General features: G+C 41.4%; 1 protein-coding gene across 1 annotated transcript in view; it reads left to right on the forward strand.

The window, feature by feature from the left end:
- The window catches only part of DOCK9 (dedicator of cytokinesis 9), a 165,349-nt gene that overhangs the window by 80,462 nt on the left and 72,142 nt on the right, over positions 1-12,745 (forward strand). Inside the window, exons 16-25 of the mRNA XM_066588817.1 lie at positions 98-177; positions 267-454; positions 1,464-1,529; positions 2,191-2,283; positions 3,110-3,233; positions 7,174-7,295; positions 7,405-7,491; positions 8,994-9,083; positions 9,692-9,807; positions 9,954-10,023. Of these exons, the coding sequence (XP_066444914.1) occupies positions 98-177; positions 267-454; positions 1,464-1,529; positions 2,191-2,283; positions 3,110-3,233; positions 7,174-7,295; positions 7,405-7,491; positions 8,994-9,083; positions 9,692-9,807; positions 9,954-10,023 (1,036 nt within the window). The remainder of the gene's footprint in view (positions 1-97; positions 178-266; positions 455-1,463; positions 1,530-2,190; positions 2,284-3,109; positions 3,234-7,173; positions 7,296-7,404; positions 7,492-8,993; positions 9,084-9,691; positions 9,808-9,953; positions 10,024-12,745) is intronic.

Below are 12,745 nucleotides of genomic sequence, written 5' to 3' on the forward strand. Positions count from 1 at the left end.
AACTACTGTATATTGTAGTGTGTGTTTATAGAGAAGTATTTTATAGATGTACGGTATGTTATTTGGCAAAAGCATAACACAATTCTTTTCTTTTTAGACCCGAGAAGTTGGGAAAGCTTCCTGTAATTTTAGGAAATCTAGACATCCATATTGACAACGTTTCTCCAGATTTTCCTAGTAAGTGCTTTTATTATCTGGTAACCTTATTTTATGCGAATCTGTAGCCAGTGCTGCTATGAATTCTCATTATTTTTATTGTCCCGCAGATTATGTGAACTCCTCATACATCCCCATGAAGCAGTTTGAGAACAATGCCGACACTGTGGTAACATTTGAAGTAGAGGAGTTTGTTCCTTGCATTCCCAAACACACGCAGCCATTCACCATCTACAATAACCATCTCTACGTTTATCCAAAGCATTTAAAGTATGATGGTCAAAAGGCGTTTGCAAAGGTAATTGGGGTTTGCTTTTATTTGATACATTGTTTACACACAGCTGACTTTTTTCTTTACCATTGAGGAGCATGCAACCGTTCACATGCAGTGGATATTCAGGTATCTACACGGGGTGAGATTTACAGCCTTATCCACAACATAATGCAGATTATGGTGCAAATTTTCAGGCAGATCCCATAATGAAGTTTATATGCTATTGATCCGGGTTCTACTATATAATGTTAGTCTTTGCCCTGCTATTTTAGCTTTGTATGATTTTATGGGCTAGTAAGCAATCCACTGTGTGTGCCTTCTGGTAGTTTATACAAGTTTTCTAGAGCCTATGATTAGTTAAAGGTGTTTCCAGAACTAGGAAAAAAGATTGGTCTTTTTCCCCAGACACTTCCACTCTTGTTCTTGGGTGGTATCTGGTGTTGTAGCATGGCCCCTCTAACGAAATTTGCTGGACCTTTCCATCTCCACACTTAATGCATTTAGGTTTAAGTGATTGTCTCATAAAGGAAACCCCTTGTCAATATGCCGCCCTATTGCTTATGGGTGTTGTAAGGCATCAGGACCCCCTCTACGAGCCAGAATGGAAACCTCATCGGAATTGCCATCTTGTAATACTACATTCTCCCTACTAAGGTTGCTTCAGGGTCTACCAGGCCACCACTGGCATAATCGACTGTTTGCCGGAGGTGTTGGGAGCTGGACGCACTGGGATCAGACGATTGCTGCCATGACTTCCATTTAAAGGGATTGTCTGTAGTAAGACAATACCTACATAAATTGTAATGTGGGGGAGGGTCCTAGAGCAGGAAAACTTTCTATTCCCAATATGTAAAGCTTTTTTTCATGCTAATTGTTTTTGTCTACAGATTTAATTTAGCTGTTCTTCTCCAACCAAGGTGTTTTTGTAATGTAATTTGCTGAGTGAAGTGTCTGCTAATAACCATTCCACTTCCTGTTAAAATGCTGTGGTTAGACTCATGGTTTTGAACTGGCTTTTTATTTATTATTCTAGGCAAGAAATATAGCTATATCAGTCGAATTCAGAGAATCTGATGATGAAGAGGCACAGCCATTAAGGGTTTGTTGCGAGTTTATATTCTACATCTTATTGTTTGAATGCAAGCTAATATTCACATAGAAAAGTTGCATTACATTACTTTTGCTAAACTAATTGTTTTCCAGGCAAAACTAATGATGGTGGCCTGTCCTGAGGATATCACCAATAGGAGATTGGCAGGGGTCTGCTTCCCGGGTACTCTGCCATTTAGCTGATGAGATGGCTAAAAATGCTGTCTGCAGTTTTAGCTCAGTATGGTAGTGTGGCTCCCGACCATTCAGTTCACTGTTCCACTCATTGATCACCCCCACCATTAGAAAAAACGTTGACCGTGAAGGTGATCAATGAGTGGAACAGATTGCCACAGAAGGTGGTGAGTTCTCCTTCAATGGAAGTGTTCAAACAAAGGCTGGACAGACATCTGTGTGAGATGATTTAGTAAATCCTGCACTGATCAGGGGCTTGGATCTGATGACCCTGGAGCTCCCTTTCAACTTTACCATTCTAGGATTCTAGAGCTGCACCACAACACCACGCTGCTCAGCTGTTCCTTATCAGTTGATCTGCAGGTTCCTAGGCGGTCTACTTTTGTCTATCTGCTATTGGTAGCCTATCATGAGGATTGGTCCCCAATAATTTGTCTGATAAAGCCCATTAATAATATTATTATGCTTGTTTTTAGTGCATATATGGAAGACCTGGAGGCCCTGTGTTTGTGAAAAATGCGCTTGCTGCTGTTCTACACCATCAGCAAAATCCAGAGTTCTATGATGAGGTAGGTTTATTAATTAGGATTATTATTGGGTATTGTCGAATGTATTTTCTATGATGTCTTCGATATCTCTGGCATTTACTGAAACCTGATCATCTGTTCACTTTTAATAAATGTCACAAAGTGTTTTTTTTTTTGTGAAAATCAGCCAAAATCAGGATGAATTTACCAGCAATTGCTATCATTACCAGTTCCTCAACTGTAAGTGCACGCAGTTATGTCAGGGATGCTTCATTTAAGTGTGCTGTCCAAGATTAGAAAAGCATGGCTGCTTCCTTTCAGAAACTTTGCCACACCTGTCCATGGGTTGTGTCTGGTATTGCAGCTCAGCCCATTGAAGCGGATGATGCTGATGTGCAATACCAAACACAACCCATCAACCAGTAGGGAAATGTTCCTGTTTTTCAAATCTTGATCAGCCCCTTTAAGACGGAGCAGCACTTCAGGTATTTTTTATAGCATTCTGAAGTGTCCATTGTCCTTTGTCCCTTTACATCACTGCACTTACACAATCAGAAGCATACAGCAGATATACTTTCATACTTATATCTGGTATTATATCTGGTATTATGGCATGTCGGACAACTTTACAGCAGTTCTCTGTATCCTCATCATCGCTTATACTGCAGAAGAGCTTCTGTGTGGATTGTGGACAGCTCTATGATGATGCTGCTGCTTTAGTCCCTAAGAATAGTAAGAGGCAAGTGCTTATTCTGGCATCTTGTTTGTTCAGGTTATAAAAAGTTTCCTTTGTGAAACCTGTCTGGATGTGAAGAGGAATTAATGTGATAAGTGTCACTTACCGCGGGTTTTTTTCCTATTCTCACAGATTAAAATAGAGCTGCCCACACAGCTTCATGAAAAACACCATTTGTTGTTCACTTTCTTCCATGTCAGCTGTGATACATCAAGCAAAGGAGGCACTAAGAAGAAGGATGTCATAGAAAGCCAAGGTTTGGGAAATAAAGAGCATTAAAATAGCGCTGACATATAATAACCAATACTTACTATTACTGCTCAATAGAGGAAGAAGTATGAGAATCCCTGCGTCTAGATAATGGATCTCTCAGAAAGAAAGCGGTTAAAATGAGATGATTTGTTAATAACAGTATCTAAAACCAAGGGAATGGCAACTTTCCATACAAAACCTCACTGCCTCAGTACATTGGCCATCTGTGCTAGGCAACATACATGGATAAATTGCCCAGAGCTGACCATAGATTTTTATTTTCTTCTCTGCCCTTATTGTTTGCTTATTTTTTATATATGAATAGTCAATAAATAAAAATATATACATATATATATATTTATTGTGTGTGTGTGTGTGTATATGTGTATATACCGTATATACCGGCGTATAAGACGACTTTTGAACCCCGAAAAATCTGCTCTGCAGTCGGGGGTCGTCTTATGCGCCGGTAATACAAAAAAAAAAAAGTGTAAAAAAAAAAAATTTATTACTCACCTCCCACGGCGTTCTGTCGCGCTCCGGCAGGATGCCGCTCGCTCCGGCAGGCTGTCGCTCGCTCCTCGTCCCCGGCGCAGCATAGCTTTCTGAATGCGGGGCTTGAAATCCCCGCTTCCAGAAAGCTAATACACACGCCGGCAGCCATGACAGCATTGAATGGCTGTGATTGGCTAAAGCACACGTGGCTTCAGCCAATCACACTATTCAATGACATCATTGAATGGCTGTGATTGGCTGAAGGCGCACGTGTTAGCAATCACACCCATTCAATGATGTCATTGAATAGTGTGATTGGCTGAAGCCACGTGTGCTTTAGCCAATCACAGCCATTCAATGATGTCATGGCTGCCGGCGTGTGTATTAGCTTTCTGGAAGCGGGGATTTCAAGCCCCGCATTCAGAAAGCTATGCTGCGGCGGGGACGAGGAGCGAGCGACATCCTGCCGGAGCGCGACAGAACGCCGTGGGAGGTGAGTAATGAATTTATTTTTTTTTCTCCACTGTATACCGGCGTATAAGGTGACAGTTGGGGGGTCGTCTTATACGCCCCGTCGCCTTATACGCCGGTATATTCGGTGTATATATATATATATAATATATAATATATAAAATATATAATATATAATATATAATATAATATAATATAAGTGTGTATGATAGATATAGATATATATATATATATACCATCCCGCCTGCCAGTGAACCGGCACTCTTTTATTACTCTGCAGTATTTGCATGTGTATGCTACTTTTTGGAGCCCCAAAGGGATGCATATTAATTTGGTGCATTATTTAATATTTATAGCTAAGTGTTAGAATTGCACAGGGACTTGATCTGTTTCTATTACAATACTAATGTGCCAGTAATCCAGAGAAGAATATAGGTCGTATCTCCGAGGACCAGTAATGTATATTTTTTCCGTGGAAAATATAGGTCAGTGTCTTAAATAACACAGTGATGGGGGAATGTGTGTCTGTTGTGGCTTCCAAACTGGAGCAGCTGAGTATTTAGGCAGATTCCTAGAAATGTGTTTAACTATTCCAGAAGTTGTCCTGGTGTGAGACAATTGTTTAAAAAGTAATCCAGACCAGTTAAAATAATGGCATCAACTGTATTTGCCCATCTTCAGCCACGGCGGACCAGCACTGTAGCTTCCATGGTCATCCCAGTCTTTGTTTTAGCATAGTTACCACCTGTTGCTGCAGCCAATCAGAAACCGCAGCGGTCCGTTGCCAATTTCCTGGCATCACCGCTGAAATGCTGAGAGCCATGATGCCAAGAGAACGGCACCTGACTGCTGTGGCCTCTGATTAGCTGGACATTGTGGGGCTTCAGTGCTGGATTTTAACCTTTAATACTAATATGACAATCTTAAGCTCTTAGTGACCAGCCATATGGGTTTTTATGTAAGTCACTAAGGGGCCTTAGGATAGGCTGCTGTGTTTTTATGGCGGCCTAATTAAAGGCCCACACAAAAATCCTGTACCAGGAAGAGGCAGGCAGTGGAGAAACCTCTGTTCTCGACCGTTTAACCCTTTACTGTACATGCCACTATCAATAGCAATCACAACATATAAGCAGATGACAGGGGGAGGGAGCTCCTTTTGTTCATTTGCACCCCACAATGTGAATACAGTGTGCCAAAGGATTCCCATGAAATCCGGAAGCCTCATTAAGGCTGGGTTCACACAGGGCTGATATGCTGAAGTTTTGCAGCGGATTGCCATTGCATATCCGCACTGCGGCAAAACCGCTGCGTTTGCAGTGCAATGCAGCACAAATGAGATTTGCCAAAAAGCTGTTCTCACAGGACGGATTTTTTCTGCACAGCCGCAGTGCGGAAATGCAACTGCGTCGCGGTTTTAAAAGATGCAGCATGTCCATTCTACGGTCTTTTCCGCAGCGCTTTTTTGTCCATAGACCTCTATGGACGCAACCAAAACCGCACCAAATATGCGGCAAAAAGTAAAAAATCTCTGCGGAAAAAGACGTTTGCGGATTTTTCAGCACGAAAATCCGCTGCAAAATCCGCGAGCCCAAATTAACCTTTGAAGCGGTTTTGCTGCAGAAGCAGTTCACTGCACTGCATAAGTAGTACAGTGTAGTGTACCAGCTATCACATCTCAAATCTTGGAGGGACAAAAAATGTGTTTTAAAAAATGCAACTAGGTTTTTGTTCTTTTCTTAAAAAAAAAACAAAACTTTTTCTCTGCAAACCGCCTGTATCTTAGAAAACAATTTTTTTTAAAGTATACATAGCGCCACATTCGTAATGACCTGCACTATAAGAATATAATGTCAATTATCCCACACAGTAAACAGCGTAAAAAACAGTAATGTGAAAATTTATATATTGATCTATCTATAATGTATAGTATGTATGTGTGTGTATGTATATGTATACTGTGTGTGTGTAATATATATATATTTTTTTTTATTTATTTTTTTTATTTAAAAAGAAGGGCTTCTATTGTGCCACAGTAATACATTTATATATTTTTTTTATTTCCATAATTTAGATTGTCCCAAAGAGTAAATTTAGCTTTTTTACTTAGGGCTCAGGTGCGGACGACTCTCCGCAGCGCCGGCAGAAAGAACACATGACCAGCAATGGAGCCGGTCATGTGTTCTTTCTCCGCGCCTGCAGTGTGGTGGTCTTATCCTGCAGGAAGACGGGCGTTTAGGCACCCAGATCCGCCCGTGTGACTGGGCCCTTATACTGCACAGTAAGCGCAATAAAAGACCAGAAATGCCACTTGTTGCATTTTTTTTTTCCTTGAAAAAAAAAAGTATTAAAAGCTGATCAAAAATTCAGTTGCCCCAAAATGCTGCCAATAGAAACTACAACTCAAAAATCAATACCTCAAAATTAAAAATGTAATGGATCTTGTAATGCGGTGCTGCAAATACAAATACAATTATTTTTTTTTAAGTGTTTTTATTGTAGAATAAAATCTATATAAACTTTGTATTTTCATCATCATATTGGCTGCAGAATAAAAGTAGCATTTAATGTATACCGTACGGTGAGCACCATTAAAAAAAACAAAAACCTAAAGAAACAATGACTGAATTTCAGGGATTTTTCTTTTGTCCCATCCCCTCGAGATAAAAAGAAAAGAAAAAGTTAAGCAATACCTTTATATATGTTCCCCAAAGTGGTACCATTAGAAGATACAAGTCATCCTGCACAAAACAAGGCCTCATATGACTGTTACGGCTCTTGGAACATAATGATGTAAAAACTAAAAAAGTTGCCTGGTCACTAAGGGGGTCAATGCACATTGAGACCTATTTCTTTCGTTCTGTGTACTTGTTTTATAGCAGTTTTGTTTTTTACTTTTAACATTTTAGTGATTTTTGTGATTTTTGGGAATGTTATCTGCCTCCAAGGTATGTGAGTACGTATGTTTGTTCTGCATACAGTTGGTTTTGCCTGGTTGCCCCTGCTGAGGGACGGTCGAGTGGTCACCAATGAGCAGAACATTCCTGTGTCTGCCAACCTTCCTACAGGATACCTGTGCTACCAGGAACCCGGGATGGGCAAGGTATAAAGAATCTTCATTTCTTCCCATGCTACTGTCATGTACAGTGAAACACTCATGTGATGTCAAACATCACAATTTTAATTTTTTGTGCTTTTTATTTTGTAAGCAGCATTTTGGACCAGAAATTAAGTGGGTGGATGGAGGAAAGCCATTATTAAAGGTTGCTACTCATCTGGTGTCCACTGTGTATGCACAGGTACTTATCTGCATGCAAATATCTTTAGTGTGAATGTTAACAAGTAACAAAATATCTGCAAAATTAAATACTAGTTATGTACTATAATTATTGTAGTTTAGTATTTAGGTTTAGGTTTTCCTATACTAAAACATGTGTAAAGGACGAGTACATGTGGTTCATCGACTACAGCAAGGCATTTGACTATGTCGAACGTGACAAGTTTTGGAAGTGTCTAAAGCAAATGGGCGTCCCAGAACATATTGAACAGCTTATAAGGTTGCTTTGCAACAACCAAGAAGCAACAGTCAGGGAAGCTTATGGAAACACGTATTGGTTCGGAATCGAGAAAGGCGTACGGCAAGGCTGCATTCTATCACCATTCCTTTTCAATCTGTATGCAGAAACAATCCTGAGGCGATGCAATTTGGCCGAATCGAAATCTGAGTCAAAATCGGTGGCAGAATTGTCACCAACCTCCGATATGCAGATGACACCAACCTGCTTGAGGAAAGTGAAAGGGACCTGGAATACCTTATCCAATGTGTGCAAAAGGAAAGCGAACGCATGGGACTATACCTCAACAGCAAGAAAACAAAAGTCATGACCATGGTAGGCAACGGTACAGTGAACATAAGAATTAACAACGAGGAAGTCAAGACAGTCCAAGATTTCATCTTCCTTGGATCCAAAATCGATTGCAATGGGCAATCTGGACCAGAGATGAAGAGACGGATTACACTAGGTAGGATTGCAATGCAAGGAATGGAAAGGATCTGGAAAAGCAAGGATATTAGCATTGCAACAAAAACCAGACTGATCAATGCAATCGTCTTTCCCATAACGACGTTTGGTTGCGAAAGTTGGATGCTCAGGAAAACAGACAGAAAATTGATGCATTTGAACTATGGTGCTGGAGGAGAATGCTACGGATACCTTGGACTGCCATAACAACGAACTAACTAGTGTTAGATCGAGTCACACCGAAAATATCACTAGAGGGCAAAATCATCAAACTCTTTTTTTGGGCACATGATGTGCTCTAACTCACTGGAAACAGTACTGATGCTTGGCAAGGTCAATGGAAAGAGAAGATCAGGACGACAAAGAACAAGATGGCTAGATACAATCAAGGCCACCACGAACATCGCCGAACTGAAAGAAGCCGTGAAAGACAGAAATGTGTGGAGAACATTAATCAATGGAGTGACCAAAGGTCATATGGGACTGAACGGATAATCATACATATAGTAAACCCCCCCAGTGTCACAGCTGGCAGCCACCGCTGAGGGCATTAAGTGGCAGTGCCCATTCTAATTTTATAATGGCAAACTACTTAGCAGTGCCACTCAATGCACTGAGTGACGGCTTCCAGTGCTCCCACTAGGGGAACGACGGGAAGGTAAATATAATGCGTCCATCCTTGAACTCAGCGGGCACCTACTTTGTCTACTATTAGTGCTAAAAGTAGGTGACAGGGTCTCTTTAAAGTGATGGATAACTTGTCTTTTTTTTCTATTTAGGATCAACATTTGCACAACTTCTTTCAGTATTGCCAGAAAACAGACTCTGGAGCACAGTCCTTAGGAAGTGAGCTTGTCAAATATCTAAAGGTAAATCTAATGAATGACAGAACGCCAACATAGCCGGAACAGGATATAATTATATATCACTTTTACATCCTGGTGCCCTTACTTATCCGAGTAAGACTTGATGAGTCACATGATACATGTCTAGGTTTAGGGCATCTATACAGACTACTGCACTTGGAAACCAAATTAGAGTTGAGATGTATTCACACTGGCAAAGGGTAAACTTGTGATTTTCTTGTGATTTATCACACTTGCGTGAAAATCGCATCTATATGCAAGTGTAATTCTCTCTAAGAGTTGTCCTATATAGTGTATAACCCAAATTTGGGGTACTTGCCTAGTAAAGCTATTGGGGCTGTCACATCATCAGATCTAATTTCCATAGTTTATAGTATGGATAGATGCTCCCAACTGAGGTAATATGTTAAACCCATATGTCCCTATGGGTATAAGGGAGTAATCGGTGGAGTAAAGTAGTAGCTATGTAGACTCTAATGCTGATACAAGGCAATAATGGCAAACCTTTTAGAGACCGAGTGCCCAAACTACAACCCAAAACCCACTTATTGATTGCAAAGTGCTAAAACGGCAATTTAACACTAACCAACCACAATTTCCCTTCCTTTTAGAGTCTCCACGCAATGGAAGGACATGTCATGATTGCCTTCTTGCCCACGATACTCAACCAAATGTTCAGAGTCCTAACAAGGGCTACTCAAGAGGAAGTGGCTGTCAATGTTACAAGGTAAATCTACGGGAAATGTATCATTTATATATTGCATGTTCTCATGGGAAACAAGTCAGTTTAATGTGACAGTTTGCACATGGCGTATATGTATAGGAGTTGAGATTTTTTTAAACTAAGGCTATAATTGTGGTATTTATCTATAGGGTCATTATCCACGTTGTCTCTCAGTGCCATGAAGAGGGGCTGGAGAGCTACTTGAGGTCCTATGTTAAGGTACGATGGACTGAAAAATTCATTCTTATTCCAAACATCCTGTTAGATCTCTTATTTTAATTGGTTTAATAATTTCCATGTGCTGTAAATTACAGTAAGAACTGTGGCTGAGCGATATCAAGATTTTAATTTTAGGCCATTTTTTTTTTTTACTTTTCTTGATTCAAATCTCGATCATCTTGTTTGCTGCACAAGTTAAAAGAATACCCAAATGCATTTTTTTTTACTTAAGGGAATTGCATGCACAACAATTCCCTTAATATATATAGATAATCAGAAATGTACCACACAATTCTGACTATCAGTACGTATTAAAGGTAAATCGCCAGCACCTGTGGGTCGCTAAACCACCAGCATGCCATCATTTTGTTGGGCTTAACCCTGTTATGATGCTCCTGTGACTATCAGCCTGTGTCAGGAAGAAGTCAGGTTACAAAAAGCCCACACTCCAAAGGGGTTCATGGATATCTGTGAACCTCCTCAAGAATCCAGGTTAGCCTCTTATCACATATTCATCCAGGATTCTTTTGTAGAGTAGGTACTCTTCCAGTGTTTATTCCATTAGCATAGGACAATAGATACAATGCAGGAAATTCTACGAATTTTGGAAGACAAAATCTGTTGGCAAATCTGCCTCCTTTCTAAAGGCCCGTTTACACACAAAAATAATCTTTCAACCTGACGAAAGATTAAAAGATTTAGCGATGTATTGGCATAAAGTATTAATGGCTTTAATGGCCATTAACACTTTAATTATCTTCAATTGCATGTTAAAAGGACTTTTAGTCATCTTTTTCCTCCAGGAGTTGTTTGCAGAGCTGGGCATGTGTTTAAACACTCGCCCAGCTGAGTAAAGGCCCATTTAGAAACAACGATTATTGCTCAAGATTCGCTCAAAGGCCATCTTTTGAGCAATAATCGTTGTGTGCATTTACACGCTCAGAGAACTGCTGTGTTCTCGGAGCACTTAGCTGGTATCCAGCTGAGCGCTCCAAGTGGGGTATACAGAAGACAGCTGGAGCCCTATCTTCTGCATACTTCTGCTGTGTTCATGGAAAGCTCAGCTGGTAACCAGCTGAAAGCTTCGAGCAAGGTATACAGAAGACAGCTGGAGCGCTGTCTTCTGCATACTCCTGCTGTGTTCATGGAACACTCAGCTGGTATACAGCTGAGTGCTCCAAGCGGGGCAAGCAGAACACAGCTGAAGCGTGGTCTTCTGCATACTCCTGTTGTGTTCTTGGAGCACTCAGCTGGTATACAGCTGAGTGCTCCGAGCGGGGTATACAGCACACAGCTTGAGCGCTGTCTTCTGCATACTCCTGCTGTGTTCTCCAAGTGGTATACCAGCTGAAACAATGTTATCAGCGGTATCCCGCTGAGAACTCAGCGCACGGCACTAATAAGACTCATCGTTGTCTTTCAGCTAGCTGAAAGTTAACGATGAGTGAAGTGTGCACGGACAGTGTGCAATGGCCACGCGTTTAGACACAACAATTATCGCTCAAAAGACGACTTTTGAGCGATAATCGTTGTGTCTAAATGGGATATAACGTCGCCTATCCACAGGCATAATTGTATTGCGGAACGGGCGTAAGTAAAGGCTCAGGAGCCCTGATGCAAAAGGTGAGCTGGGGCCCCCCCTCTATCTGTATCTGTACCCATATCTATACCATGCTGCACAGAGACATAACTTGAAACTTCTGGGCCCCAATGCAAAACCTGTAGCAGGGCCCCAACTATAATGCTTTATTCATAGTACTGGGCGCCCTATATGGAGAAGAGAGGCCTTATGGGCCCCCTAAGGCTCCTGGGCCCGGGTGCAACCGCATCCCCTGCACCCTCTATAGTTATGCCCCTGTTGCGGAATCCACGTGAGTCACCTGTGTGTATGATCCGAAGTTCAATATGCCCATAGACTATCATTGGGCGTCCGCAGATATTTAAATACCTGCGGCAGTCATTTTTTTCCCCCACGTGCGGATCGCACACGGTAAAAAACGCAGCATGATCCATATTTTTCTGTGGATCCCGCAGGGACGGCTTCTATTGAAGTTAATAGAAGCCGTCCTTAGCACGCCTGCAGCTGAAACTGCAGATGTACTGTGGGAAAGCAGTAGGTTTAAAAAGAGAAAAGGGCACGGCACGCTGGACGGCGTGCCAAGCGCATCCGCCAGGCAGTGGGAAGATGATCTGGCTGCGATCTGGCGAAACCCGCACCACGTCCGGGCAGGGGAGTAAATGTATTTTTTGCCTCGTGTCTGCGGGGAAGGCAGGAATCTGTTGCAGGATTCTGCACTCTGAATCCATGCGTGCCCGTGGACATGAGGCCTAAATATTTACCTCAGATTCCATTCTTCTCCTGGCTGCAGAGTACACATGTAAAGCACAGCTAGTAAACTGTGTATCCTGCAGGCTTTTGAAAGATGAGTGAAATTCATTCAAATAGAATGTATTTGCTCAGTCTTTCAGTGGCTGAAGGATGGATTTTATGCGGAGCTAAAATCCATAATTCAAACAAAGTGCATGATGCCTGTGTTTACATGTGAAATTAGCGCTCATTTTTGTCCGTTTGGACAAATTTTGAGCAATAATCGTTGCGTATAAAAGGCTTTTATAACTGGGAAATCGAAGGTGCAAATGTGCATGCGTTCTTGCCCAGATGCATGCATGAGCAAAGGCCTGCGTGTGCTAAAAGGACACTTGGCTGGAAGAAAGTGGCTGC

The sequence above is a fragment of the Eleutherodactylus coqui genome, chromosome 1 (assembly GCF_035609145.1).
Source record: "Eleutherodactylus coqui strain aEleCoq1 chromosome 1, aEleCoq1.hap1, whole genome shotgun sequence".
Lineage (NCBI taxonomy): Eukaryota > Metazoa > Chordata > Amphibia > Anura > Eleutherodactylidae > Eleutherodactylus > Eleutherodactylus coqui.